The sequence below is a fragment of the Aedes albopictus genome, chromosome 3 (genome assembly GCF_035046485.1).
Source record: "Aedes albopictus strain Foshan chromosome 3, AalbF5, whole genome shotgun sequence".
Lineage (NCBI taxonomy): Eukaryota > Metazoa > Arthropoda > Insecta > Diptera > Culicidae > Aedes > Aedes albopictus.
In genome coordinates this window covers 145595460-145623073 of record NC_085138.1, presented here as the reverse complement: position 1 = coordinate 145623073, position 27614 = coordinate 145595460, and the positions used below count along the sequence as shown (strand labels likewise).

The following is a 27614-nucleotide window of genomic DNA, read 5'->3' as shown; positions in this document are numbered from 1 at the left end:
AAATAGGAGGAGTTTCTGAAGGAAGTGTCGTACAATTTCTAAAACTATTTTTAAAGAATTTAATAAAAAAAAATAATTTACCGGAGCAATCCCTAGAGAAATTTTTTAACAAATTATTGAAGGAATTTCGCAAGAATTTGGAGCAGAAAAATTGACTTTGTTATTGCAAATAAAGTTTCTGAAGACACCTTAAATCAATATGAGAAATGAGATTCCTAACTTTATTTCCGAAAAGACTTCTGATGAATTTCTCAGAGAAATTTATCATGAAACTACTGGAAGACTCCCTTGAAAATTGACGGAGGTATTTTCATATATATTGCCAAAAGATTACCTTCAAGCACCATTCGGATAAATTCCTGAAAAATTATGGAGACTCCTCTCCAGAATTCCGCTAGAGATACGTCCACCGAATGCTTTTGGAATATTTTCAGAAAATCATCCAAGAATATTTCTGAAACATTCCTCTGAGACTTTTCTGAAAAAAAAAACCCTCAGTAAACTTTTCTACCAAAGGTTTTCCGAGCAGTTATTGCTCCATCAAATTCATCGGAAATTCTTCCTAGGGTTCCTTCAAAAATTTCTTTTAGATCTTGTCAGATCTTACGCTAGAGATTGATTCAAGAGTACTTCTTGAGAGCAAGTGAATTTGGGCTTCTAAGTCATGAATTTTGCATTAGCTACTTTTTTTTTATTTTCCCCCACGTTTCGACCCGGGCTTCTGTAGGAATCACTGATGGAATTTCCCATGGTATTCTTGTGGATACCCTTGGAAGAACTTACGAAAGAATCTCTGTATAATTTTTGAAGAAATATTTAGAAAAATCTAAAGAAGTCTCAAAAGATATTTTAAAGGAATTCCTGAAATAATTTACAAAGGAGTATGAAAAGAAATATCAGAAAGAACTCCTGAAGAAGATTTTTTTTTAAATTTTTATTTACGTGTATTTTAACGTTTGCTAATTCTACACTTCCTGAAGAAGTCCCTAACAGAATCCTTCAAGAAATCCTAAGAAGTACGAGAGAGGTGGTGATCGATTGGATTTTTTTTTTAAAGGTTTTACCGCAATGCGGCATTCGCCTCTAGATTGGAATTTGGTATCAAGTTGATTTCATTTTCTCAATCATGGATTTTGTGTCAAGCACATTTTTTTTATTTATTTTATTTTATTACTACATTTTGGTTTTGAATGATAATATTCATTACATTAAAATAACAAGTTGAAATTATTATAGCAAATTATACAATAATGGATTACGGCATACAATTATCAAACAGAGAAATTCTCAGGTCTACAAGTCACTTACAGTGTACTACCTGGTGAGAATACTATAATGATCACATCTGATTCTCTCTCTGACACCCATATTATTCAAACATTTCATAAATGAGTCATACATAAACCAGGTGTAACTAACCAGTGCCAAAACTCAAGGACCATTTTCTAAAACAGTTGATTGAAAAGTCGAATCGATGCGTTTGAGACATTCCGGCAAAAAAAGATGTAAGTTCAGAATGCTATAAAACTCATAGAAGTTAAAGTGATGTGGCTAATGCGATGCCCGTTGTGGATAGAAATTAACCCTTTAGCTACCGATTTTTTTTATATTCTGTAAAATAATTTGAAACTTGTAATTTGTAATAAGATAAAATAAAATAAAATGTTTAGGCCCTGAAGATGGCCCTATCTCGGGTCGAAACATAGGCGAAGATAAAAAAGTAGCCGTCACAAAATACAAGATCGAGAAGCCGAAATTCACTTGATACCAAATTCCAGTCGAACCCCCATACTATGGATTTCTTCAGAAATTCTTTCAGAAATTTCTGCACAAATTCCTTTAAAAATATCTCTTATGACTTCTTTAGATTTTCATGAATTACACTAAGTGGCTTCTCAAAAAAATTGTCAATATAGTTTTCAGTAATTCATCTAGAAAAATCTTCAAAAATCCTACAGAGATTCATTCGGAAATTGTTCTAAAGGTACCTCCAAGAATACCTTGAGAAATTTCCTCAGGGTTTCCTGCAAAAAATCGTACAAGGAATTTGATTAAGGCAACGCTCCCAAACACTTAGAAAAAATCACCGACTTCGGTAATGTTTCACCGAAATCTCATCCGTTAAGTTTATTTTACGGAAAAAATCGCACTTTTGCCGATATTCATTAAAGTTTGACAGACAAAAGATGCTTGTTCGCAATCTGACGTGGCTCTTTTGTGGCAAGTGCGTTGCTTGAAAGAATCCACAAAGGACTTATTGTCTCGCTTATTGCAAGAATTCCTCATGAAATTCCTGAGTAAACTTTCAATGGAACTGCTGAACAAATATGATATCATTTTCTTCTAATACAATTCGCTGGAGGAATTCCTCCAGAAACTCTTGAAGTACAGTCATTGCACAATTATGGGCCACTCTGTCACAATTATGAGTCAGTCAGTTCACCATGCTATTCAAATGGAATTGACCCATATTATTATTATTATTATTATTATTTTTCTTTATTCTCGAGATTTTCAGCCCTCGGCTGGTTCATCTCGTAAATTGACCCATGATTGAGAGAGACTCATGATTGTGCTGTGATTGTAATTAAAAAAAAATCAGGAATCCCTGGAGAAACTCTTGGGTACATCACTGGAAAAGATGTTTGAAGGATTTCTGAAAATTCTGAAGGAACTCCAGAATGATTTTTTGAAGAGAAACTGAGAATTTTCTGGAGAAATTTTGGAAAGTATCCTTTGAAAAGTTTCTGAAAAAACTCTAGAGGAATTCCTAGAGGAAATCTTAGAGAAATTTCTGAAGGAATCCTTGGAGGAATTCTTGCAGATACTCCTGAAGGAATTTCTGGAAGAATCCCTGAAAAAATCTCTACAGAAAATCCTAGAGGAATGCCTGGAAAAATTTCTGAAAACATTCCTGGTGTAATGCCTGGAAGAATCGCTTGAGCAATTCTTGGATGAGACCGAGCAGGAATACCTGAATGAACTCTTGGAGCAATCCCTGGAGGAATTCCTTTACGAATTCCTGTAGAAATATTCAGAGAAATTCTGGGAGGAATTCCTGGAGAAATTTCTGAAAAAAAAACCCTTGAGAAGTTCCAGAAGGATTTTCTTTAAAAATCCTTGTACAAATTTCTGGAGGAACCTTCGAAGGATCACCTATAGAAATCGCTGGAAAAATCTCCTGGAGAAATCCCTGGGGGAATCCTTGGAGGAATCCTTGAAGCAAATCCTGGAGGAATATCCACAAGCAACACCTGCAACATCATCTAGAATGTGGCTTTCTATGCTTTGATCTAAATGAGTTGCACTAGAAGCACATGAAACTTCCATCTTGTCAATTGAGTTGCATTTAAACTTCGAAGTTCGTAAAGTTGCGGCTTTGTTTCATAGAAATCACAAATAACCACGTGTTTGACATCGATTCGGGGAGGCGGAGCTTACATATTCCTCGCAAGTGACAATACAGTTAGCTCACATTAAAAGTGCAATGTAACATGCATGAAACATCTAACTCTGGTTTGTTTGTTCAGATTAGGTTCCAAGAGCGTTACAGAAAACTTGAGCGTCTTTTCATTTTGACAGTTCTCTAACTTGTGACAATGAAGGTGCAATAAAGTCACAAGCAACTTCAGTAGCTTTTATGATGCGTTGAGCAGCGATTCTCTCACAGAGCTCTTGGTGTAAATAGTAAGGAAGGTGTGTAGATAACACTCCTGGTGTCCATGGTTCGAGTCTGGACGTTTTCTTTCATTTTTTTTTTATCATTCCCCCTCGTTTATGTTGCATAAGAATTCAGAATCTGCGCTTTTTGGGTTCCAGATAAGAAGCAATTGTGTTTTGTTGTCCGTGATACGGACAGTAAATAAATTGCACTAAGGTTGATGTTACTGGCTTAGAAACAAGTCGTGTTGCTTGGGTCTGGAGGTATTTTTACGAAAATGCCTGAAGAAATTCCTAAAAAAAATCCTGAAGAATCTCTGAAGAAATCCCTAGAGGATTTCCTCAAGAAATTCCTGGAGAAATCGCTGACATAATTCCTGAAGAATGTCTAGGAGCGATTCCTGGAGAAATTCCTCGAATAATTCTTGAAGAAATTCCTGGGGTAATTCCGGAAGAAATTCCTGTTTGAGTTTGTAGAAAAATTTCTGGCTCAAATATTGGAGGATTGCCTGGAGAAATTCCTAAAGATATTCCTGTGGGAATTGCTGGAGGAATACTTGAAGGAATTCTTGGAGGAACCTCTAGAGAAATGTTTGAATGAGAGACTGGATGAATTTCTGGGGGAATCTCTAGAGGAATTCTGGGATATTTCCATTTCTAGTTCTATTATTCTTCTATTTCTGAAAAAATCCCTTGAAAAATTCCTTGAGGAGTTTCTAGAGGAACTTCTGGAGGAATTCCTGAAGGATTCACTAGGGGGAACCTTGGAGAAATTTGTGGAGAAATTATTGGAGGAACGCCTGGAGGAATACCTAAAAAATCCTGAAAGTATTTCTGGAAGAATATTTGAAGAAATTCCTAGAAGATTTCCTGGAAGTACCCCTCAAGGAATTCCTGGAGGATTTCCTAGAGGAATCTTCGAAGGATTTCCCGGAGAAATATCTGTAGAAATTCATGGAGAAATCCCTGTAATCCCTGAAGTAATTCCTGAAGGAATCCTTGTGCAACTCCTGGACAATTTCCTGCAAGAATTTCTGAAGGAATCCTTAGAGGATGTCCAGGAGCAATTCCTGGATCAATTTCTGGAGAAATTTCTGGGGGAAATTCCTGGAAAAAATCCTGGAGGAATGTCTAGATTAATTTCTTGAGGAATTCCTAGAAAAATCCCCGAAGAAATTTCTGAAAGAATCCCTAGGCGAATCCTAGGAAAAATTCGTCGAGAAATCCCCGGAAAATCCCTGATGATGTTTCAGTAAGAGAAATTCCTAAGCGATTTCCCAAACATTTCCTGAAGACAGTACTGGATTAATTTCTGGAGGAGTTCCTGAAAGAATTCCAAGAGGTATTCCTGAAGGAATTCTAAAAAGAATTCCCGTGAGAATCCATGGATGAATTTTGAAAATAATCCCTGGGTTTTTTCCTGAAAGAAACACAAAAAAAATCCCGGGTGAGTCCCTGGAAGAGTTCTTTCAGTAAAATCTGGAGGAATTCATGAATTAATCCCATGAGGAATCGCGGAAGCAATCCGATGAGCAATGAGGAATTCTTTAGGAAATCTCAGGAACGCCTTCCTTTTAAATTTCTGGAAGAATTTCTGTAGGAATACCTAAAAAAATATGAAGAAATCCCTGTTTGCAGGAAATTTTGGCTGAATAATTGTTGCAATTTTTGGATGAACTATCAAAAGAATGTTTTGTACAATGCTTTAAGCAATTCCTGAATTAGTTTTTAGATAATCTCTGTTAAAATTTTCTGAAAGGGTTTCTGCAAGATATCCCTACTGAAATACTTTGTACTATTCCACTACTTTGAATTATTGGAGCAATCTCTAGTGGAATTCTTGGGAGAATATATGGAATCCCTGAATAAATCTCTGAAGGAACACTTGCAGAAATACTTAAAAGGATCTCTGTTGACATTCCTTTAGGAATCCCTAGGGAACTTCCTGGAGGAATCCTCGAAAAAAAAAACACTGGAATAATAACTGGAGGCACCTCTAAAGCTATTCCAGGAGAATGTCTGGTGAAACTCCTAGAGGAATTCTTGAAAAAAAAAATCTCTGGAGCATTCCATAAAAGAATCACTGAAGGAAGCTATGGACAAATTTCTGGAAAAAATCATCGATGCATCCTTGCAAAAGTATCTGTACAAAAAATTTGAAGAATGATGGGAAAAGTCATGACGCATTTCTTGGAACAAACCCTGAAAAATCGGAACCCTGCAAGATGCCCATGGAAGAATTCACGAAGGAAAAAATCCTGGAGATGTTCTTGAATAACTACCTGAAGCCTGAAGGGTTTTCTGAAGAAGGATTTTAAGGTATTCTTGAAATAATTCATAAAGAAATATCAGGTATTTCGCTCTTAGCATGCAATGATGGAATTACTCTCATCATGAATCGATTCGCTAGTGAAAAGTCAACAAAAAGGGCCGTACACAAATTACGTCACGCTTTTAGGGGGGAGGGGGTTCGGCAGAACGTGACGACCCATACAAAAAATATTAGGGTCCCATACAAAAAGTGTGACATAGGGGCAACCGATAAAGGTCGATTTTTGCGTGACATAATTTGTGTATCACCCCCAACGCTTACTCACGATTCCGAGAGTGACCCGTGTGTGAGTTAATTCGCAACCGACTGCTTCGTAACACGAAAACAAAACCACTCAAGAGTTTTTGTACGTGAAGAACTAGTGAAAGTGCGGGAAGTGCATTTTAGTGTGGTTAGATTAGCAAATCCAGTGATTATCCATCATAAACTAATGCTTTATGCTTCATTGTTCCTGAAAAGCAGCACTGCCAGTCGTAAAAATGCGTTTTTCGTCAAAATGCAAAAAACTCAAAGAAGCTTGGCGAATCACCTGCGAGTGCTTGCCAGCTTCGTTTACTCAAGAATAAAAAAGTGCGAGTATTCTCGGGCCCCTGTTCACCAGTAGGTTTGTTTTGGTTTGTGTATGCTCAGCTGCAATCTTCATCATTTCTCATCTCTGTTAGAATGACGTTTGTTTGAATTGAATAGGGCACTGCATTAAATTCTTTCCTTCTCTTTCACTCTTACATAAACTTTGTAAACAACAAGGCCACGAAACGTCAAAATCCCATGCAAAATCAAAAGAGTTTTCTAGCGAAATTTCTAAATAGTTCCTTGAATATATGGGGTAATAGATGAAGAGGCCACAGAAAACTCCAACAATAATTTCTGAAAGGGTTCTAAAAAACTCCTGGAGGAAAACAAAGTGAAAAAAAATAATTCATGGAGAGGTATCCTCGAAATAGTTTTTAGTTAGGTGCAATATTGATGTCATTTCTATGGGGGCGAAATTAAGAGCCTTCGAGTAATCAGTTCTGATTCTACCATGACAGCTCTGGTTAAAGTAGTTTGAACGCTTTCATATATGGAAGAAATTTTAAAATGAAATATTTATTAAAGTTTCATTGTAGAGTACCTAACTTATATGCTGCCTAGAGACGAAAAAACTTGTTGCTGTAAATATAATTCCCAGCCTCGATATCATGCATCAACTCTCGGTAAAAATAGAACTCCAATGGATAGAGTACCTCGTTATAAATGCATCAAAAAAGCAAACCATCCGCTGCGGATTCAATCATCCCAGCAAAGTAAATGAAAAGGGATTAGGCAGACCCCAGCCTACATAGGAGTGTTTTAATGAGAACCTTTCTGCGAAGCTTCCGTCCACATCCGTGCTGTGCTAATAATCACCTTCCATCTCCGCTAACCCCTTCCACAATTCCACCCACGCCACACTGAAATACGGTTAAGCCCCCGCGGGTACTTACTTTGGTTCATATTTTATGAGCGACCGGCGCAGAGCGTTCCTTTCAATCGTCCTCCTAATGGTATCGGTTTCACCGGCCCCACTTCCACCGCCAGGGCTTCCTCCCGCCGCCGAATTCGCCACCGAACCGCTGGGGTTGATATTCTGGCCGCTACTATTGCTGGTGATACTGTGCTGATGGACCAAAGTGGCCTTCTTGGAGTCGTCGAATGCCTTCAGGGCTTCCTGGGTCAGTGCCGTCGGATTGCCGGCCGTGGCCAGGGTGGCGTTGGTCGTATTGACCGTGGCCATCATCGCACCCGTCGCCATCGTGGTGGTTGCGGTCACCATGGCTGCCTGGGGCACCGTCGAGGACATATGCACCACCGTACTGGGGAACAACTGCCGGACGGCCGAGTTGGGCCGCAGCGCGTTGTGGAACAGACCGGACGAGTGCCGTTTGAGCGTATCGGACATGTAGTTGATGGGCTTTCCGGAGCCCATTTCGCCTTCGCCTAGGCCGGATTGAACTTCGCCGTCGCAGCACGCCTCCCGGATGGTGGATTCCTCGTTGAACCGGACCGACCGCTTCGAACTGGTTTCCTCGTCCGAGGTGACGTTCGTTGAGTCATCGTTCTGGAAGGAGGAACAACGAAGAATTGGTGGATGTTAGACGAAATTCTTCTTTCAGGTGCTTACTAAGGTAATGACAAATTTTACAAAACATTCTTGAAAATTATAGAGTATTGAGCATATGGAAAACCTGGAAATACATCAAGAATATGATCAAATAAATCTGCTCATACCTCAGCTGACCTCACGCAGTTTCCAGCACCAGTGTGCTGGAGTTTCATCGCTCGTAAAAATATGAATTTTCCATTCCCATCAAACGACGATTTATTAGCTTGGCCGAACGTGCTTAGACTGCAAATGTGCGTGTTAATATTTATTGTACGACTTCTGCCTGCCCGATATTGATTTCCATCATCCGGACCAACCAGAGCTGAAGCAAGGACAGTGCAGTAGATATAGTTTTCCATTCTCCCAGCAGTGCCACGAACGAAACTTCCAGGTCAGCAGAGAGATAGTGTGCGGTCGGATAGGGGAAAACATTCGAAAGAACGACGTTTATGAGGCTGCCGCGCCGATACGCTCTCTGAATAACATTCATTGCATGCGTATGGTTATGATTAATGATTGATTTTTCCCGGGTGCGGAATGAAATGAACTTGTTGGGATTTGCGTTCAACATCGTACCATGTTCCGGCTGAACCTGTCAGTGGTGCGGTGATGACCTTGTTGGTCTGCAATATTGTGCTATTGAAATTCATGATGTATCACAAAAAAAACTAAAACTCTGTTTACAAACTAGAACAAAGGTTCATTAATTGAATTGATTAGGGATATGGCAAAATTGTTTGGATAACATACCATGCATATTTGAAGCAAAAGTTGCTTCATAAACACTAAACAGCTGTGAATAAACCGGATAAAGTTAAAATCAACGTTGGACAAGGTCAAAATTAATAATAGAAAGATATATCTACAAAGCTCCTCGGGCTGAAAATCTCATAAATAAAGACATAAATAAAAAAATCTACAAAGCCGACATTGAAATACACTTGCGGTGGAAAGGTCCCCCAGTGCTGCGGATATTCCGGAAGGTAGAAGCGTGTGTAGAATATCTATGAAGTGCCATCAAGAACGCCTTCATCACCACCGGTGAGAATAATTTGGTAAAGCTGCGCACTCAGAGAAAGCAGTGGAAGGAAGATAGAGGAGCGAAGGAACGCCAAGGCCGCGATAGAACGAGCGAAAACACGAGGAGCCATAGTCATAGCCCCTCAGCGCTATTAGCGGCGGGCTGCAAAACGGTGAGTCGAAAAGGAGAGCGTCCAACATAGGTCTGGTCCTCACAAGTTCCTACCTCATGCTTCCATGGGTCAAGCGATGACAAAGACCGTCAGCTAAGAGTTGTGTGCTTAGCTGGTAGTGCAGCCTGGGTACTGTTGTCCTTCTGACTTCAGCTAGATTGAGAAGGTATGTCATGAGCGAAACCCAACAACCGTTACTGAAACCGAAAATGAAAGATTACGAACTGACTTTTTGCGCGAAACAACGGACAAGAATCGTAACTTGGAATGTATTAACCCTAGCCCAGCAGGGTAAATTGGCATAACTAGCCAATGAGGCATGTCGTGTGAAGCTTGAGATCCTAGGACTGAGCGAAGTCCGTTGGCCGAACTTTGAAGAACACAGATTGGCATCGGGTCAAATTCTGCTATACTCTGGCCTACGAGGTGAACACTAGTATGGGACGAACATCAAATTCTCGCTCCAGTCGACTTTTTCGATTCCATTTAGGTCCCACATGAACTGTGCAAAATTTCAGCGCAATCGGTTAAACTATAATTTAGCGCAAGCGGTTCAAAGTTTTCATAGGATTTACTATGGGAAATGTTACACTTTCAGATAAAAAATCCCAGAGGTCGCCCTTTGTCCCCTTAATTCAAATCGATCAATGCTCCTTGTAGAAAAATCATTTTTGAAACTTTCCTTTGAAGACCGCAAAACGATTGGATGCTTGTGGAAAAAGTTATTGATTTATTACTGATTAGTGATCCAACAAACGGCTTTTTGTTTTGTTTTATTAGCAGCACTGTAGCTGCTGCCTTGGCTGCTGCTGTTTCTGGGGGTGGTAATGCCTCCCACCACCCCATGCAACAACGGCAGCAGCAGTGCTGCTGATAAAACAAAGCAAAAAGCCGTTCGTTGGATCACTAATCGGTAAAAAATCAATAACTTTTTCCACAAGCATTCAATCGTTTTGCGGTCTTCGAAGAAAAGTTTCATAAATGTTATTTCTACAGGAAGCGTTGATCGATTTGAATTAAGGAGACAAAGGGCGACCTCTGGGATTTTTTGTTTGTTTAACTTTTCCCATATTAAATCCTATACAAACTTTGAACCGCTTGCGCTAAATTATATTTTCACCGATTGCGCTGAAATTTTGTACAGTACATATGGGACCTAAATGGGATCTAAAAAGTCGACTGGAGCGAGGATTTATTTTTTCCATACAAGCGTGTCCCATACTAGTGAACACGCTCCTCGCCACCGTGGAGTTCAGCGCTCACGCCCACGCTGCGCTCATGAAGTGGGAACCTATTAATGAGAGGATAATTGTATAAAGATTCAGAACACGAGTTGTAAACCTGATCCAATGTTATGCGCCAACCGATACTGCCGAATTGCAAGATAAATAGAACTTCTACAGTCAACTGAATGCTGTCGTGGACAAGATTCCGAAAGGTGATATCAAGATCCTCTTGGGCGACTTCAACGCGAAGGTTGGTTCCGATAACTATCGGCCTATGCGCCCGTCATGGGACTCCATGGTCTCGGAGAAATGAGCGAAAACGGAGAGCTGTTTGCAGAGTTTTGTGGCAAGAATGACATGGTAATTGCGGGATCGCTCTTTCCTTATCGACCAGTGCACAAAGTGACATGGGTTTACTGTGATGGCTTCACGTAAAATCAAATCGACCACATTTGAATCAGCCAGAAATGGAGACGGAGCCTTCTTGATTCTTGAACAAACGTAGCGCCGACCGTCCGACCATCATCTCCCAATCGGCGAGATCCGACTGCGCATTGCTAGGATCCATCGACAGAAGGAGAAAATCGGGCGCTGGTTCAACACATGCTGACTGGAAGACGCTACGGTGAAAAGGTCCTTCGTCGAGGAGCTAGAGAACCATGCTGCGGATATTCCAGCAGTTGGAAGCGTAGAAAATCAATGGAGCGCCATCAAGAACGCTTTCATCGCCACCGGCGAGAATAATTTGGGTGAGCTACGCACCCGGAGAATGCAGTGGATCACAGATAATACCTGGAGGAAGATAGAGGAGCGAAGTAACGCCAAAACCGCGATAGAGCGAGCGAAAACACGAGGAGCCAAAGCCGTAGCCCGTCAGTGCTATTCGGCTCTCGATAAGGAAGTGAAACGCTTATGTAGACGGGACAAAAGAGCATGGGCGGACGAAGGCGAGAAAGCCGCAAACACCGGCGACATCCGTATCCTCTACGGTGTTTCACGTCGCCTTAGTGGGACTAAGATGAATGCTACGATGCCCGTGAAAGACACGTCTGGACAGTTACTGACCGACCCGGCTGACCAGTTGAAACGCTGGTTCTAACACTTTGGAAACCTTTTTGACGTAGGACTACGTCTCTCTTTTCTATACCGGGTGTCATTCTAAATTTTCAGAAATCGGCCGCGTTACGTTTGAAGTGGAGATTTTGAGCGTTAATAACTCAGCCATTTCTCGTTGAATTTTCAAAATTTTGGCTCCAATTGATTGGAAATCTTTACACCAATTATGTCCAATATTAACATTTGCTGATTTTCAATAACAAACTATTGAAAAATTGGGAAAAGTGAACCCATGTTTATTCCAGCCAATCACGATCGAGCACATTTTGGATGCTCCCGTCGAATATAAAAGCTACTGCTTCTTCGCATCTTCCCTCATTTGTCTTTGTCGTCTCGAGGTGAACGCATCGAACGAGAGCTGCTCACTTTCTTTGTTTGCGTTTTCGCTCATTCTTCTTTGACGGCCGTGTCGGCTCGGTGTTGGAGCGGTGGTTGTCGGCAAGGGTGCTGTTGTACATTCGCCTTCTAACCGTCTAACGCAACAGACCAAGGAAGGAATACTTTTCATCGATTGTTCGGCGGTGGTGGCAGAGGCAGCAGCAAAATCCGGAATCGCACCCACGGCAGCAAGCGGCGGGCCAATTTTCGACGGCTTCCAGCAAACAGCACGGAGAAATCCAACACGCATTGCGTGGCATGATAAATTCATGTCAATTTTCTGTCTGAAATCGTCCAATATTCAAACGGTTCTTTTCAGAACCATAGAAAATTATTCCTCAAGAGTTGTGAATCAGATAATTATTTAATTCCATCGCTCGGGAGAAGTGGTGTGCAACCGAAAAGTGAAAAATTGTATGTTTGGTTGCCCCGCAACAATAATGATGATTCCACCAGGAATTTAGCAACGTTTTATCATACCCAGACCATTTTTCGTGAAACATTGTTTGATTTAACCATTTTTCGAATTTAAATTATCCAAATCTTCCAATATTTTGGTTATACTTTATTCGTTAAATGAAAATTTTCCCATTTCTCGGTTGATTAACCGTTTCAAGCGTCTGGTGCATGCGGGGCGGGGCATATAATCGAAATAAACTGGAATCCAGTCAAATGGGAGGAGCTTCATCTGCTAATCTAGGGACATAAAAGCTGTTCCCCCTGATTTCTTTCGTCATTTTCGTTGGATCAGTCAAGCAGGGTGGATGTCACCTCCACAGCTGAGCAGTGGCACATCAACCCAGCCGCAACTCTCGGCTATCGTGCGGATAGCACCAGGAATCTCATCCATGGCAGAAAGCGGCGTACCAGTTTTCGGTGGCATCCTGTATTTAGCATTAAGGAGAAAACCAACACGCATTGCGAGACATGATGTTTTCATGCCATTTCGTTCTCAAAATCGTCAATTAATCAAACGGTCCTTTTCAGGACCACCGACAATAATTCCTCAAGAGTTGTAAATCAGATAATTTCATTCCATCAATCGAGAAAAATGTGGTTCAATCGAAAAATGAAAAATTGAATTCCGGTCACTAATCGTTGCACCCAGAATTTAGCAACGCATTGTCCTATCAGAACCATTTTTCGTGAAGCACTGGGGAGCGTCCAGAAATTACGTCACGTTTAAAGGGGGGGGGGGTCAGCAAAGTGTGACAACCCATACAAAAATTTCAGAGGTCCCATACAAATAGTGTGACATAGGGATGAGGAGGGGTTGAAGATGACTAATTTTTGTGTGCCTTAATTTAAGGACGATCCCTTGTTTAATTCTAGCATTTTTCGAATTATGTAAAATGATCTAAATCTTTTTATATTTTGGTTACTTTATTTTGTTAAATGAAATTTTCTCTCATTTCTTGGTTGAAAATCATTTGAAGCGTCCGAAGCATGCGGGGCGGGTCATGCAATCGAAACAAACTGGAAAGCCAGCCGAATGGGAGGAGCTTCATCTGCTAATCTAGGGGCATAAAAGCTGTTTCCTCTGATTTCTTTCGTCATTTTCATTGGATCAGTCAGGGAGGGTGGAGGTGGATATCACGTCCACGGTTGCGCAGCAGCACGTCAACTGCGACGAGTGATAGCACCAGGAATCTCATCCACTGATCACGGCTGCGGTAGGCCCGACAATGGAAGTTACCTCCGCAGCTGGGTAGCTGCGCACCAACCCAGCGACGGCTGTCGGCTATCTATCTGATAGAACCAGGAATCTCATTCACGGCAGCAGGCGGCGGCAGTTTTCGATGGCTTCCCGCATTCAGTGTGGATAATTTTCAATTGCCTTTCTAAAATCAACCGTTATTTGAACGGACCTTTTCAGGACCAGAGAAAATTATTCCTTAAGAGTTATGAATCGGATAATTTCGTCGGTTTCCTGCAATAGGGGCACAACTCAAAAAATGTGAATTTTCAGAATAAGTGTTTGAAAATTGGCAATCATGAAGCACCTCCTGCAAATTCACTTATTTCTCTCATCATTTGACAAAAGTAAACAAATTTTGATTGTTGTATCATTGAAAGGGGCTGAAGGACTATCTGTTTCATGAATTTTTGACAACTATTTTTCAACGGCTATTAAAAAAGTTGACTGATTTTGAGTTGTGCCCTTACTGCGGAAAATTGGTGAAAATGCCCAAATTTCGCGTTTCACAACGAATTTTGGAACGGGTCTTTGTGAGATGAAATTTTACATAGTTTTTCATCATTTGCCATTAAAATCTCAAAAATGACAAATTTTGAGTTGTGCCCCTATTGCAGGAAACCGACGATTTTCGGATATATTTCAACGATCGGTAAAAGTGTAGTGCATTCGAAAAGTGAATGGTTGAATGCTTGGTGGCTCAGAAACAGCAAAATCGATCACTAATCTTTCTACCCGAAATTTAAAAACGCGATATCTTATTCGGAGAATTGTACCTGAAACATTGTTTCATTCTAATATTTATCGAATTAAAATGATCTTAATTTTTCAATACTTCGATTAGTTTATCCGTTCGATTCGAAATTGTCTCAAAGAACGGTTGCAGTAGTTTGAAGCGTCTGACACAATGTGGGCGGGTCATGCAAACGGAATAAACTGGGAAGCCCGCCGAATGGGAGGAGCTTCATCTGCTAATCTAGGGGCATAAAAGCTGTTTCCTCAGACAACTTTCGTCATTTTCCATGGATAAGTCAAGGAGAGTGGAGATGCCACCTCCCAGCTAGGCAGCAGCACACAAACTCAGCGATGACTCTCGGCTATCGGGGTGGCAGCATTAGGAATCTCATCTCATCCACGACAGCAAACGGCCGCATTCAGTATGGGTAAAATCGCATTGCGTGATGAATTCATGCAATTGTCTTGCCAATATCTTCCGTTTTATAAACGGTCTTTTCCAGGATCAGCAAAAATGATTCCTCAAGAGTTATGATTCGGATAATTAAAAGCGACAGATTGAAAGCTTGGTAGTTCAGCAATAGTGAAGTGGCTACTAATGTTCTTCCTGGATGAAAACAACGTATTGTCGAAAGAGTTTCACGTTAAACTTTCGTTGAAAAGATCTATTTAACGCCGTTCAATTATCTAATAATTTTATCCGCTCGATGAAAATTCTCTCGTAGAACAGTAATTTAACCATTTCTCTTCAAAACGAAATAACTCTTGAACTAGTCAACATCTTCCCAAATAACAGAACCAGCTGAATAACAGCTTCTTGAGTTAAAGTTAGCTTAAGAGTGATTTGTTTTACTCTTATACAGCAAAAATGTGTGTTGGGTTGTGAATGCGTTCAGCGAAAGCGATCACACAACAACTTTACTCAACACATCAGTCCACCATTTATATTATCATAACAACAAACATTGTATTATGGAAATATATATAAAAATGCAGTGGCATACGTGGGACCGCGCATAACTTACGAACGGATGGTCCGATTTGGGTCGTCTAAGTTTTGTTCTGTTAGTTTTCACCCAAGGAAGGTTTATGAGGCCAAAAACATGGGAAAAATGAGAGTTTTTGAAAATCTGGTTTTCATACATTTTGAACGGGGACTTGGGCGCTTGGCTAGGGACATGCAACGTCAAAAAACGCAGTAGGCAAGACAAAGTTTGCCGGGGACAGCTAGTGGAAATATCGTCCCCTTAATGCTAAAACTAGGTAACTCGAAAATCATAGTTTTGAGAAAAACGACTTTGAAATTTTTACAATTTTTCATGCAGTTGTTCCAAAGGTATGGAGCCTTTAAAATAATTATTTTTAGCATTGATTGCTTATTCATCTTCTACTCTTTCTGCTACTAAAAAAAGTTTTGAACTATTTTGGTTTAAACCTTCAATAAAAACAATAAATGGTTGAAAAATTGTCGAGTTACCTAGTTATAGCACTCAAAATGCAATATAAAAAATGGAGGAGATGTTCTGAGATACCTAGTTTTTGCCACTATTGATATTATTCTTTTCATTTTTCTTGTTGCGGTATGTAAATTTAAAAGGGTTCACATATAGTAATTAACGTGTTGTTACTGAATTTGCTAGGGTGCCTGCTATATCACCACATGACAACTCAAAATATTCATAAAATATTCATCTACGGACAATCACAGTTTTTAGCTAAATCAATACAAGTAAAATATTTTAAGTTTCTAGGCCTAGAATGAAAAACAGCAGTAGATTTCCAATCTACTAACAAAAGAATGACAAGTAACAACTCCACGTCCAAGCATCTGATAGCTTTTAACCTGTGCGGTTGGAAATAGATATGATTTTCTTAGTTACCTAGTTATAGCACTCAGTTCTGGTATTCTACACTGAGATACCTAGTTTTGAAAATGGTGAATATTTTCGTCGTTTATAATCGTATTTTATCGGTCTTTGGCTATAATATAGAGCTCAAAAAGCACGATATAATGGTATATTCAACTCAAAAACGTCAAATTTCGAGTTACCTAGTTCTAGCATTAAGGGGACGATATAAAAGTCGGAATCTCGTTCCAGCCTTTGTCCTACGTCAACATTGCGGTTATGTCTCAGACATTACCCACTCCTAGTTTTCAAGTGTCGGTCACGCCATCAATACTTCAGCATGATCCGTCAAGGGTTCGACGCATTACCCGTGTCAACAACGAAGCTTCATCAGTGCAGGAGATGGAAACAGCCATCCGTAGCATGAAATCGACCAGGGGTCGATCGCATATCAGCTGAGATGCTCAAAGCTGACCCCGTAGTATCCGCACAACTACTGCAACAATTATTCTGCAACATATGGGAAACTGCGACATTTCTGGCCGACTGGATGCAAGGCGTCTTAGTAAAGGTACCCAATAAGGGTGACCTGACTGTATGCGATAATTGGCGGGGCGTCATGTTACTGTGTATCGTTCTCAAAGTCCTCTGCAAAGTGATCCTCAACCGAATACAGCAGAAGATTGACGCAACTCTCCGACGGCAGCAAGCAGGATTCCGTGCCGGACGATCCTGTGTGGACCGTATTGTCACGCTCCGTATCATCCTGGACCAAATCAATGAATTCTAAGAGTCTTTTTACCTGGTGTTCATTGATTACGAAAAAGCTTTCGACCGTCTCAATCACGAAAAAATGTGGGAAGTCATCAGGCGCAAGGGTCTCCCTGAGAAAATCATCGGCCTCATTGAAGCACAGTACAGGGAATTTTCGTGCAGAGTACTGCACAACGGTGTTTTGTCCGATCCCATCCGGGTCGTTGCTGGAGTGAGGCAAGAATGTATTCTATCACCGGTACTGTTACTCATCGGCCGGTCTTACCATCAACGTCAACAAGACCAAATCGTTGGATGTAAACACGGTCAACCCTTCCAGCTTTACGGTAGTAGGGCAATCAGTGGAGAATGTTGAAAGCTTTCAATAGCTTGGTAGCCAAAATGGCGGCTGATGGCGGCATCAAAATCGACATAGGTGCACGGATCAAGAAGGCGAGGGCTGCCTTTGCGAGTTTAAGAAATGTATGGAAAAACAATCAGATTAATCGACGCACAAAAATCCGATTTTTTAACTCGAACGTGAAATCTGTGCTGCTGCACGCCAGTGAAACCTGGTGTGTATCAGTGCAGAACACTCAACGGCTGCAGATCTTCGTCAATAGATGCCTGCGGTATATAATTCGTTCATGGTGGCCTCACAATTGGATCTCCAACGTGGAGCTCCACCGTCGATGTCATCAAAAGCCGATAGCAACAGAAATTCGGGAGCGAAAGTGGAGATGGGTCGGCCACACTCTACGCAGGGGCGGAGACGAAATTTGCAAACAAGCGTTAGACTGGAACCCAGCAGGACATCTAATCAGAGGCAGATCCAGAGGTCTTATGGACGCAGCCTCAATGAGGAAATAAAGCAAGACCACGTACTTGTTTTGCTGTGTAGCTGCCGTTTTAAAATAGCACTACAGATGACTTGTTCGTGTGATAAGAGTCCACCAAACAGGGTTACTCCAATTCTAGGTGACAAGCGACTCGTGCCGAGGAATGAGTGAGAGGATGAAAAAGATGGTTCGGTAATGTGGGCACACCTCACAGTAATTTGTATTTAAACCAAGTAGTGTCGGTGGTTGAGTGGATAACCCTTTTGCAAGAACTGGATTAGCCAGGCCTCCTTTTAGGATAAGGCCACTGTGCATGTAGTGCTAGTGTAGGGAACCCACTTTTCTCCCCGGCTAGCTTATCGGAAGAGATCATAGACAAAGCGTGTTTGAAGAGGACCATCAGTAGAATAGTGCTGTGCAATAGAAGTGGATGCATAGCAGCTTGACTCCATAGTTGCCTTGGCATCCGCGAAGTCTAACAAAAGTAAGGACATTAAGCAGGCCCTGATAAGACTTCGTAAGTCAACAATGGCGGCCAAGCAGGAACACCACAAACTCATGGTAACCATGGAAGCGGCACAACCCGTGAAGTTCACTGTATTAAAAAGTCCACTCAGGCGGAGGCCTTCGCATTTGCAGATAGCCCTAAGAGTACGAGAAGGTGTCGAAGTTTACCCAAACGGAGGCCTTCTCCTTCGCAGGAAGTCCGAAACAGGCGGAAGCGACTGCTCGCGACAAACGGGGCAAGCAATCACAGAAGCGGCGAGGCAACCGTCAAGCGAGGAGCTGTCTGGCAGTGCCCGCAAAGTCAGGTGAATCATTACCCCGAAAGTCGATAATACTGCCGGAAGTACGGACCCCAGCCAGGGTTCCCGGAAAGCTGGGAAGGGTGGGCCTGAAAAGGCTGGCCCATCCCGGACGATGGAAACAAGGGGTTGCGACCGCTGGTGGGCCCTCAGCAGCCACAGAGCAGGGCAATCCAAGGGGAGGACCCCCCTTGGACGAAGGTAGAGCGGAAGAAGAAGAAGAAGAAAAATCCGCAGGTAGTAGCGCAGGACGCCAAGCCAAGGCGTAGGAGGGCAGGTGCCAGGCGCGAGAAAGGCGACGCTATCGTCATCAAGACGGAACAGTCCAAGTACTCGGACGTCTTGAAGACGATGCGAAGCGACACCAAGCTTTAGGGTCTTGGAGCCGACGTACGCAGTATTAGACGTACTCGTACGGGCGAGATGATCCTGGAGCTGAACCGCCAGAAGGAACACAAGGGCGCTGCCTACAAGAGGCTGGCAGAAGAGGTCCTTGGTGAGGGCTCTGACACATGAGGCGACTCTGAAGGTCAAGGACATTGATGAGATCACCGAAGTGGAGAGCTCGTCACGGCACTGCAGCAACAGTGCGATGTACAGGTGGCCGCCGCAGCCGTTAAGCTACGGAAAGGGCCAGCAGGGACACAGATAGCTTTGGTTCAGCTACCTGTGGCGGACGTCAAAAAGTCCATTAAAGTAGGGAGCATAAAGGTGGATTGGTGTGTATGTCACCTGACATTCCACGAGCCACCAGAGGTTTGCTTCAGGTGTCTGGAACCAGGACACAAGTCGTGGGACTGCGAAGGCCCAGACAGGCGCAAACTGTGCAGGCGATGCGGCGCTGAAGGTCATAAGGCCCAAAACTGCACGAGTCCGCCCATCTGCATGATCTGTACCGGGAAATCCTCGAACAACAGACATACGATGGGTGGTCCAAGGTGCCCGGCCTTCAAGAAAGCCGCAGTGAACAACAAATCACAGTGCAGGTAACGCAGCTGAACCTGAACCACTGTGATGCGACTCAGCAACTGCTTTGTCAGGCGGTTTCTGAGTGGGAGACGGATATCGCCATCATATCGGACCCATACCGAGTACCCGCCGGCAACGGCAACTGGGTCGCGGATGGGACCAGAAAAATGGCGGCGATATGGACGACGGGTAAATACCCCCTCCAGGAGTTGGTGTCTACTATCTATGAGGGCTTCGTGGTCGCCAAAGTAAACGGGAGCTGTTATGCGCCTCCACGGTGGCCGATTGAGAAGTTCACGCAGATTCTATACTGTATAACGACCGTGCTGACATAACTAAGGCCGGTTGTAATAGCAGGTACTTCAATAACTGGGTCATGGAATCGGGAAGCCGTTTTACGAACCAGCGGGGTCAGATCCTGTTAGAGACACTGGCCATGCTAGATGTCAACCTGGCTAATGTCGGTACCAAGAGTACCTTTTGTCGGAATGGTGCGGAGTCGGTAATTGACGTTACTTACATTTTATAGTCTTGGCCTAACAAGTAGTTCAAACTGGAGAGTAGACGATAGCTACACTCAAAGCGATCACCTGGCGGTTCGCTGCGGTATCGACTACAACAACAGCAGGCAGCAGGTAGAGAGAAGAGACGGCTAAGCCAAGACCAAGCCCTCACAGGTGGAAGACATCATACTTCGATAAAGGGTATTTGAGGAGGCGCCTACTTGGTTAAGACAGCGTCGAGCTTATAGCGGTGCTCTCGCGTGCATGCGATGTAACCATGCCTAGGCGAGTCCATCCTAGAAATGGGAGGCCACCGGCTTACTGGTGGACCGACGCGATTGCGGACCTGCGCCGTGCCTGCCTGCGGGCTAGGCCGCGGGTGCAGCGAGTACGGACTGATGAGAACCGAAATGAGCGACGGCTGGCGTTAGCGGCTACCAAAGTTGCGCTGAAGACCAAGATAAGGGTAAGCAAAAAGGCCTGCTTTGGGGGTCTCTGTCAGAGTGTCAATGCGAGTCCGTGGGGTGATGCCTCCGGACGGAGTTCCGAACCTGGCCTTAAAAGTGTCGCAACACCCTGTAGCGACGCACCACACATCCAAGCACTCTTTCAATACGAACCTCTATCTGCACCTTTATCTGTCTAATCGGGTTCGTTGGCAGGCCGCTATATGGAACGTCAACGATGACTGGGACGGGACAAGGTAACAAAGGAAGCTCGAGACTGAAAGAAAAACATGCAAGTCAGTGAGCTCAGGCAAATGTGCTCTGCCTTGATAATTTTGTGAACTTCTACTTAAAAGCTAATGTGAATTCTTATAAATAACTAAAAGCTAAGTTAGAAATTGTGCAACGAATTACATGCGCTAAAAGTGAATTTGATTACCTAAATAGTACGGTTTTTACGAAAAATGTAGGTCTATACATGCATTAATTGAGTTGTTCTTATTCTAACTTAATTCTAACTATTAAAGCTCTTAAATGATACTTAGCGGCTATAGTACGTTCTAAAGGTCTTGCCTAATTACTGCGATAAGCTTAGGTACATACGAAAGCAGGTAAAATGAATAATTGAAATATTGTGAACCTGTATTTAACCTCAACTTCAATCCTTTAGCATTCCAATAGCCGATTTCGAGATAAACGTAAAGGACAGCCGACACAAAAAGGACACTAAACGTAAGTCTAAAAAAATCATGCAAAACAATATCACGATTATTTAAAAATACTATTACTGTATCAAAAACTTAGTCTATAACAGAAACACAATTATGTACAACGTAAAACATATAAACATCCCTGTATTTGTTTAATTGATAGGGATTTTTTAACGTCGTTACCAATAAACGCGAGTGGCACTGATCATTGCTGAATAAACACGTTCAAAAAACTGGAAGTTTGTCTCTGCCTTGTTGCAATTGCAACAAGTATATATTGCAGAGGCTCCCGAGATGCTCAGGTTTGCTGTGTAGAAATACCTGGACGAGGTAGTTTCCCCAGAAGTATGTAAGAGGCAAAGCCTGGTCCTATTGCCAAAGGCGGGGAAATCACCCGGAGATCCGTTGGCATATAGATCAACATGTTCGATTGACACGGCTGGGAGAGTGCTTGAAAAGACCATCATCAATAGAATGTTAAGGCACACCGCGGGTGTAAATGGTCTCTGGCTACAATACGGCTTCCGGAAGGGGAGGTTGACCATATACGCAATCCTGTCAGTTATTAAAACCGCCAAGATAGCGCTTCAGCGTTAGAGAAGGGGGATTCACTACTGTGCAGTAGTGACTCTGAATGTAAAAAATGCTTTCAATAGCGCCAGTTGTCGAGCTATTGCCAATGCGCTCCTTCGTCTGGGGATATCCGGGTACAAGATTCTCGGAAGCTACTTCCAGAATCGAGTACTAGTTTACGACACAGAGGTGGGTCGTAAGTGCTTTCATATAACCTCAGGAATCCCGCAAGGTTCCATCCTGGGTCCGGTGTTATGGGATGTAATGTACGACGAGGTGTTGAGGTTAGAGTACCCAGTGGGATCCGGCCTTCTGACACCCAGTGGGAGTGAGGATTGTCGAATTTGCCGACGACATTACACTCGAAGTCTACGGTGAGACGATCGAAGAGGTGAAGTTGACTACGGACCACTCGATCAAGGTTGTAGAGGCGTGGATGAGGTCCAGGAAACTGGAGCTGGCTCACCATAAAACTGAGGTGACGGTTGTGAACAACCGAAAGTTGGAGCAGCAGGCGATGATTACTGGTATGGTATGGTATGGTGTCTATCGGTGTCCTTATCAGGGAAGGCATAGAGTGCTTCGAAGTGCGTGGCACAAAAGGCATACGCAGGATTTCCAGATTGACCTCCATGGTCAAATGGCAGCTCGCGTGGGACAGTTCCACATCCCGAGGGTAGACAATTGGATTAACAGGCGCCATAGGGAAGTAACATTCCGTCTGACTCAGAATCGCTCAAATCGTCTCGGTGCTACAAAGGAGGTGGCTCGTGGACTCAAGAAGTGGCTAGTTGAGACACTAAACAAGAGATGGTCCAGGAATTCTAAGTCAGGTATGTAGGTCCTTCTTGTGCTAGCTGAAAGGGCCTTAGCCTTCAGGAGGTCAAATCGCGCTGCACGCAGTATCAGTACTCTGCCCACTTTACGCAGACAAAGGGAATAGTAAATCCACCCTGAAAGCTGACAAACACCAGTATACTACCTTTGTGTATTCCCAAAAGACCTATCATAAATGTTCGTATCTTATGGCGGTCCGCCAATGCAATGGGCCTAACGTTCATAACATTGTATGTGAATATAAAAATTTGGTAGATTTTTGGGTAACACAATTATTTTGTGATATTGAAATTTTAACATTTCCGATTTATGCAAAAAAAAAAGATGGTCTTATATCCGTGGATACTAATCACGTGGCCAGCAAGCAGACATAGAAACCTGCCTAGCCATGTTGGGTCTGCTAGTTACTATAGTAGTTCCGTTATCCAGGGTGATAATAATAATGTTTACGGTTCAAACCTTACCTGTTTTTGAAGTAGTTTTTCTTTCTTTTCATTGTTTGTTAATTTAGAAAGCCTAAATATAAGTTTAACCATTGAGCAACCCATACATACTGTAGCAGTCAATCAGGTTAGCACAGGCAAATCTAGTTAGCATAGGTTAGAATGACAGAAGTTGTATCATTACCCTACAAGCTACGAAATACAGCAGACGTGTATCAACTTCTTGAGTCGTACTTCAATTTCAGAAGTGGGATACCCGAAAAAAAAACTCTTTGTCATCATGGATATTTGAAGCAATGAGTCAACAGTATTCAGCGAAATTAATCAAAACTTTAACGGACCAATTGGAAAGACAACCAACGATGGAGGATCAAGTCAAACATTTTTCTCTGGCGTTACAATGCATCCTGAGTTCGTTAGGGCGATGATTCCGGAGTTCGATCCTGAAGTTATCGAAGCAAGACGATGGATACGGAAAGTTGAGAGATTTGGTGAAGTTAGTGGATGCTCGAAAGGTTTACTTTGGCAGTTTGCAGTTATGCGGCTAGGAGTCACAGCAAAACTTTGGTACGAGAGTGTGGACGAAACCGTTGCGAACTGGGAAAACTTTAAGCTTAAATTGGACGAGTCGTTTCCAGCTAGAATTGATGAAGCCGACGTTCATGCAGAATTGATGAAGAGAACGAAACTTCGTGATGAAACGTACGAGAACTTCGCATATGAAATAATTTCTAAAGCAAGAAGAGTATCATTCGGTGAGGCAGCGATTATCAAGTACATCAAGTACATTCGAGGAATTCCGCACCTGCATATACGTTCCATGTTGAGTGGTATGTTGTTCCAGTCTACAGATGAGTTAGTTTCGGCTTTGCGGAGAATGGAAAGACACGAAGGATTCAAATTGAAAATAGCAGACACGTTGTGTTACTTCGAAGACAGCAGTTTCAGAAGGTTCAATAGCAGCAATCTAACCGGATGTGGAAAACGCGGACATGAAGCAAAATATTGTAACCAAATTTCAAGACAAGACCATTTTGAAACATCCATTGGCAAACATCAACATCAATCGGACGAGTGTTTTGATGGAGAACTACGCAACAATATACTGACGGTTGGACGAGAAGCTGATCTGAATCAAAAGTGTTCATTTTCTTCAAGAAAAACACTGAAAAATCATGGTAGGGTTAGCATAGAACAGGTATATTTTGAAATGTTTATTAGGTTAGAAAATCATTTAGTTAAATCCCAAGCTCTTTTTGACACAGGTAGTTCTATATGTTTAATCAAAAAAAGTATTGTTTCAGGTAAAGTTCAGTTCGAAAAATCTTTTCAAAACTCATACGTAGGTTTAAATGATTCAAAACTCGATATTTTAGGAATATTGTAATTAATAATTATATTTACACTTTACAGTTCAAGATTGTGCCAGATTTAATGATGCGCCCGATGTGTATTTTGGGATCGGATTTCGTTAAGGGCAACAACCTGCTAGTTGAATACGACGGTCGATTTATACAGTTTGCAATCAAAAGTCAATTGATTACAGAAGAATCTTCGAGTTTGGTAGCAGCAGCGGATGTTCCACTGTTTGATGATATCAATAGTATTGAGGTAAGCACCGACACATTTTTGAAGACTGATGTAGACATTTTGGATATTGGTGACAGTGGTATTGCATTGAAAGATATAAATAGAGTCAAATCTCTTTTCGTTGAAATGTATGACAATAAAAATTTGAGACCAAATCAGCCTGATATTCAGTATACAATGAGTATAGAATTGACAGACAATAAGCCTTTTAGTTTCTCTCCTCGCCGATTATCGCACAGCCAGAAAATAGAAGTTGAATCACAGATAGATAAATTACTTAAAGAAGGTGTAATTGAAGAAAGTAATTCACCTTATGCCAGTCGAATAGTTTTAGTAAAGAAAAAAGACAAATCATGGAGAATGTGTGTTGACTACAGGGAACTTAATAAAATTACAGTTAAGGACAGATATCCGTTACCAGTAATCGAAGAGCAATTAGACAGATTGAAGAACAAAAAATATTTTTCAACTTTAGATCTAAGAAATGGCTATCATCATTTGAATATCGATAAAAAATCTCAAAAGTTCACGGCGTTTGTTACACATTTAGGACAATTTGAATATAAACGAGTTCCTTTCGGTTTATGTAATGCGCCTTCTGCGTTTATGCGTTTTATAAATAAAATTTTTCAGCCTCTTCTTAAGAAAGGAAAAATAAAAATCTACATGGATGATATATTGATTGCTACGGAAACAATTGAAGAGCATTTGGAAATATTAAGTGAAGTGTTCAAAATATTAAACAGAAATCATTTGCAACTACAATTAGCGAAGTGTTCAATACTTAAAACAAATATTGAATACCTTGGGTACAAAATAAGTGAACATGGAATCCAACCAAGTGAGAAGCATATTGAATGTATAAAAAGTTTTCCGATTCCAAGAAACATTCATGATGTGAATAAGTTTATTGGACTGGCAAGTTATTTCAGAAAGTTTATTGCTAATTTTTCAACTATTGCAAAACCCCTCTATGACTTACTTAAAAAAGATACAAGATTCCGCTTTAAAGAATCCGAATTGAATGCGTTTGAAACACTAAGAGATAAGTTGATATCACATCCAATTTTAAAAATATATTCTCCTTACGCAAGGACAGAGCTTCATACCGATGCCAGTTCACATGGATTCGGTGGTGTTTTAATGCAACAGCAATCGGATGGAAACCTACATCCTATTATGTACTATAGTCAAAGAACAAATAGTCATGAAGCAAAATTGCATTCATTTGAGCTGGAAACACTTGCAGTTGTCAATAGCATTAAAAGGTTCCATATTTATTTACAAGGAATAAAATTCACTATAGTAACAGATTGCATTGCTTTGAAAGAAACTTTAAATAAGAAAGACATCAATGTCAAAATAGCAAGATGGGAGATTTTCTTGTCAGAATATGATTTTGATATAATACACAGAAGTTCAATTAGCATGAAACACGCAGATGCCTTGTCCAGAATTCCTGAAATTTGTTTCATTGAAAATGAAACGAATTCTTTCGAAAGAGCAATTATTGCAAGTCAAATACAAGATCAAGAAATAGAGAGGATTAGGCAACAATTAGAATCTCGAGAGGATAAGAATTTCGAATTGAGAAATGGAATTGTATATAGAAAAACTAAAAGAAATCAATTACTATTTTATGTTCCCAAAAATATGATTAATCAGATATTGAAAATGCATCATGATGATTTTGGCCATTTTTCAACGGAGAAAGTATACGAAAATATTAATAAGTCATATTGGTTCCCTAAAATGAAGGAAATAATTTCGCAATATATAAAAAACTGTTTAAAATGTATAGTATTTTCAAAGAAAAATTTCAGTAAAGATGGACCATTAAACATAGTAGAAAAAGGAAACGTACCATTCAATACTGTGCATATTGATCATTATGGCCCATTAACGTTGTCAAACTGTAAATTCAAGTATGTATTTATTGTTGTGGACGCTTTTTCAAAATTTCTGAAATTATACCCCTGTAAAACAACGAATACGAGTGAAGTATTGAAACATTTAAGAGGATATTTTACCAGTTATTCAGTTCCAGTTCAAATAGTTTCAGATTGTGGAAGTTGTTATACATCTAACAGTTTTAAAGAGTTTTTGATGCAATTCAATGTGAAGCAAATTTTAACTGCTACTGCGTGTCCCCAAGCTAATGGTCAGGTTGAAAGGTTTAATAGAGTGCTTACTCCTGTATTAGCAAAATTAGTAGATTCTAATCCAAGACGTGGATTCACTTTCGTTTTACAAGACGCTGAACATTTTATTAATAATTCTTATTGTAGATCAATTGCCAATACACCTTCACAAGTATTATTTGGTATAAATCAACGATTTTCTGGCAATGAAGATGTTGCAACTTTATTGAATGCAAATAATGAAATGAAAAGAGATTTGGCTGAAATTCGAGAAAAAGCTATAGCAGTTAACCGAGCACTTCAAATCTATCTATCTATATATATAAAAATGGATTTCCGTCTGTCTGTCTGTCTGTCTGTCTGTCTGTCTGTCTGACCGCTATGCATTCGGAAACTACTGAACCGATCGGTGTGAAATTTTGTGTGTGGGTGCTGTTGGGGCCGGGGAAGGTTCTTAGCTTGGTGTGAGACCTCTCCGGTCTCCGGAACGGGGGGCTCCCATACAGGTGACTTTACGGGGGACGTCCCTATCGAGCTGCACGTCAAAAAACATAGTAGGCAGGCAGTACGACGTTTGCCGGGACAGCTAGTTTACAATAAAAAACAATATGATGCAAAATGCAAAACTATATCAGTCTATCAAGAAGGTGATTTGGTGTACATACCACATCATTCTATTTCCGGTGGATCATCTAA

The 27614-nt window shown here is 41.3% G+C and overlaps 1 protein-coding gene across 4 annotated transcripts in view; it reads right to left on the bottom strand.

Moving 5' to 3' along the window:
• Nucleotides 1-27614, bottom strand: part of LOC109426211 (uncharacterized) — a 445168-nt gene that overhangs the window by 15952 nt on the left and 401602 nt on the right. For all 4 annotated transcript variants that reach the window (XM_062860009.1, XM_062860011.1, XM_062860008.1 and 1 more), the window contains one exon: nt 7459-8072. In XM_062860009.1, the coding sequence (XP_062715993.1) occupies nt 7459-8072 (614 nt within the window). The remainder of the gene's footprint in view (nt 1-7458; nt 8073-27614) is intronic.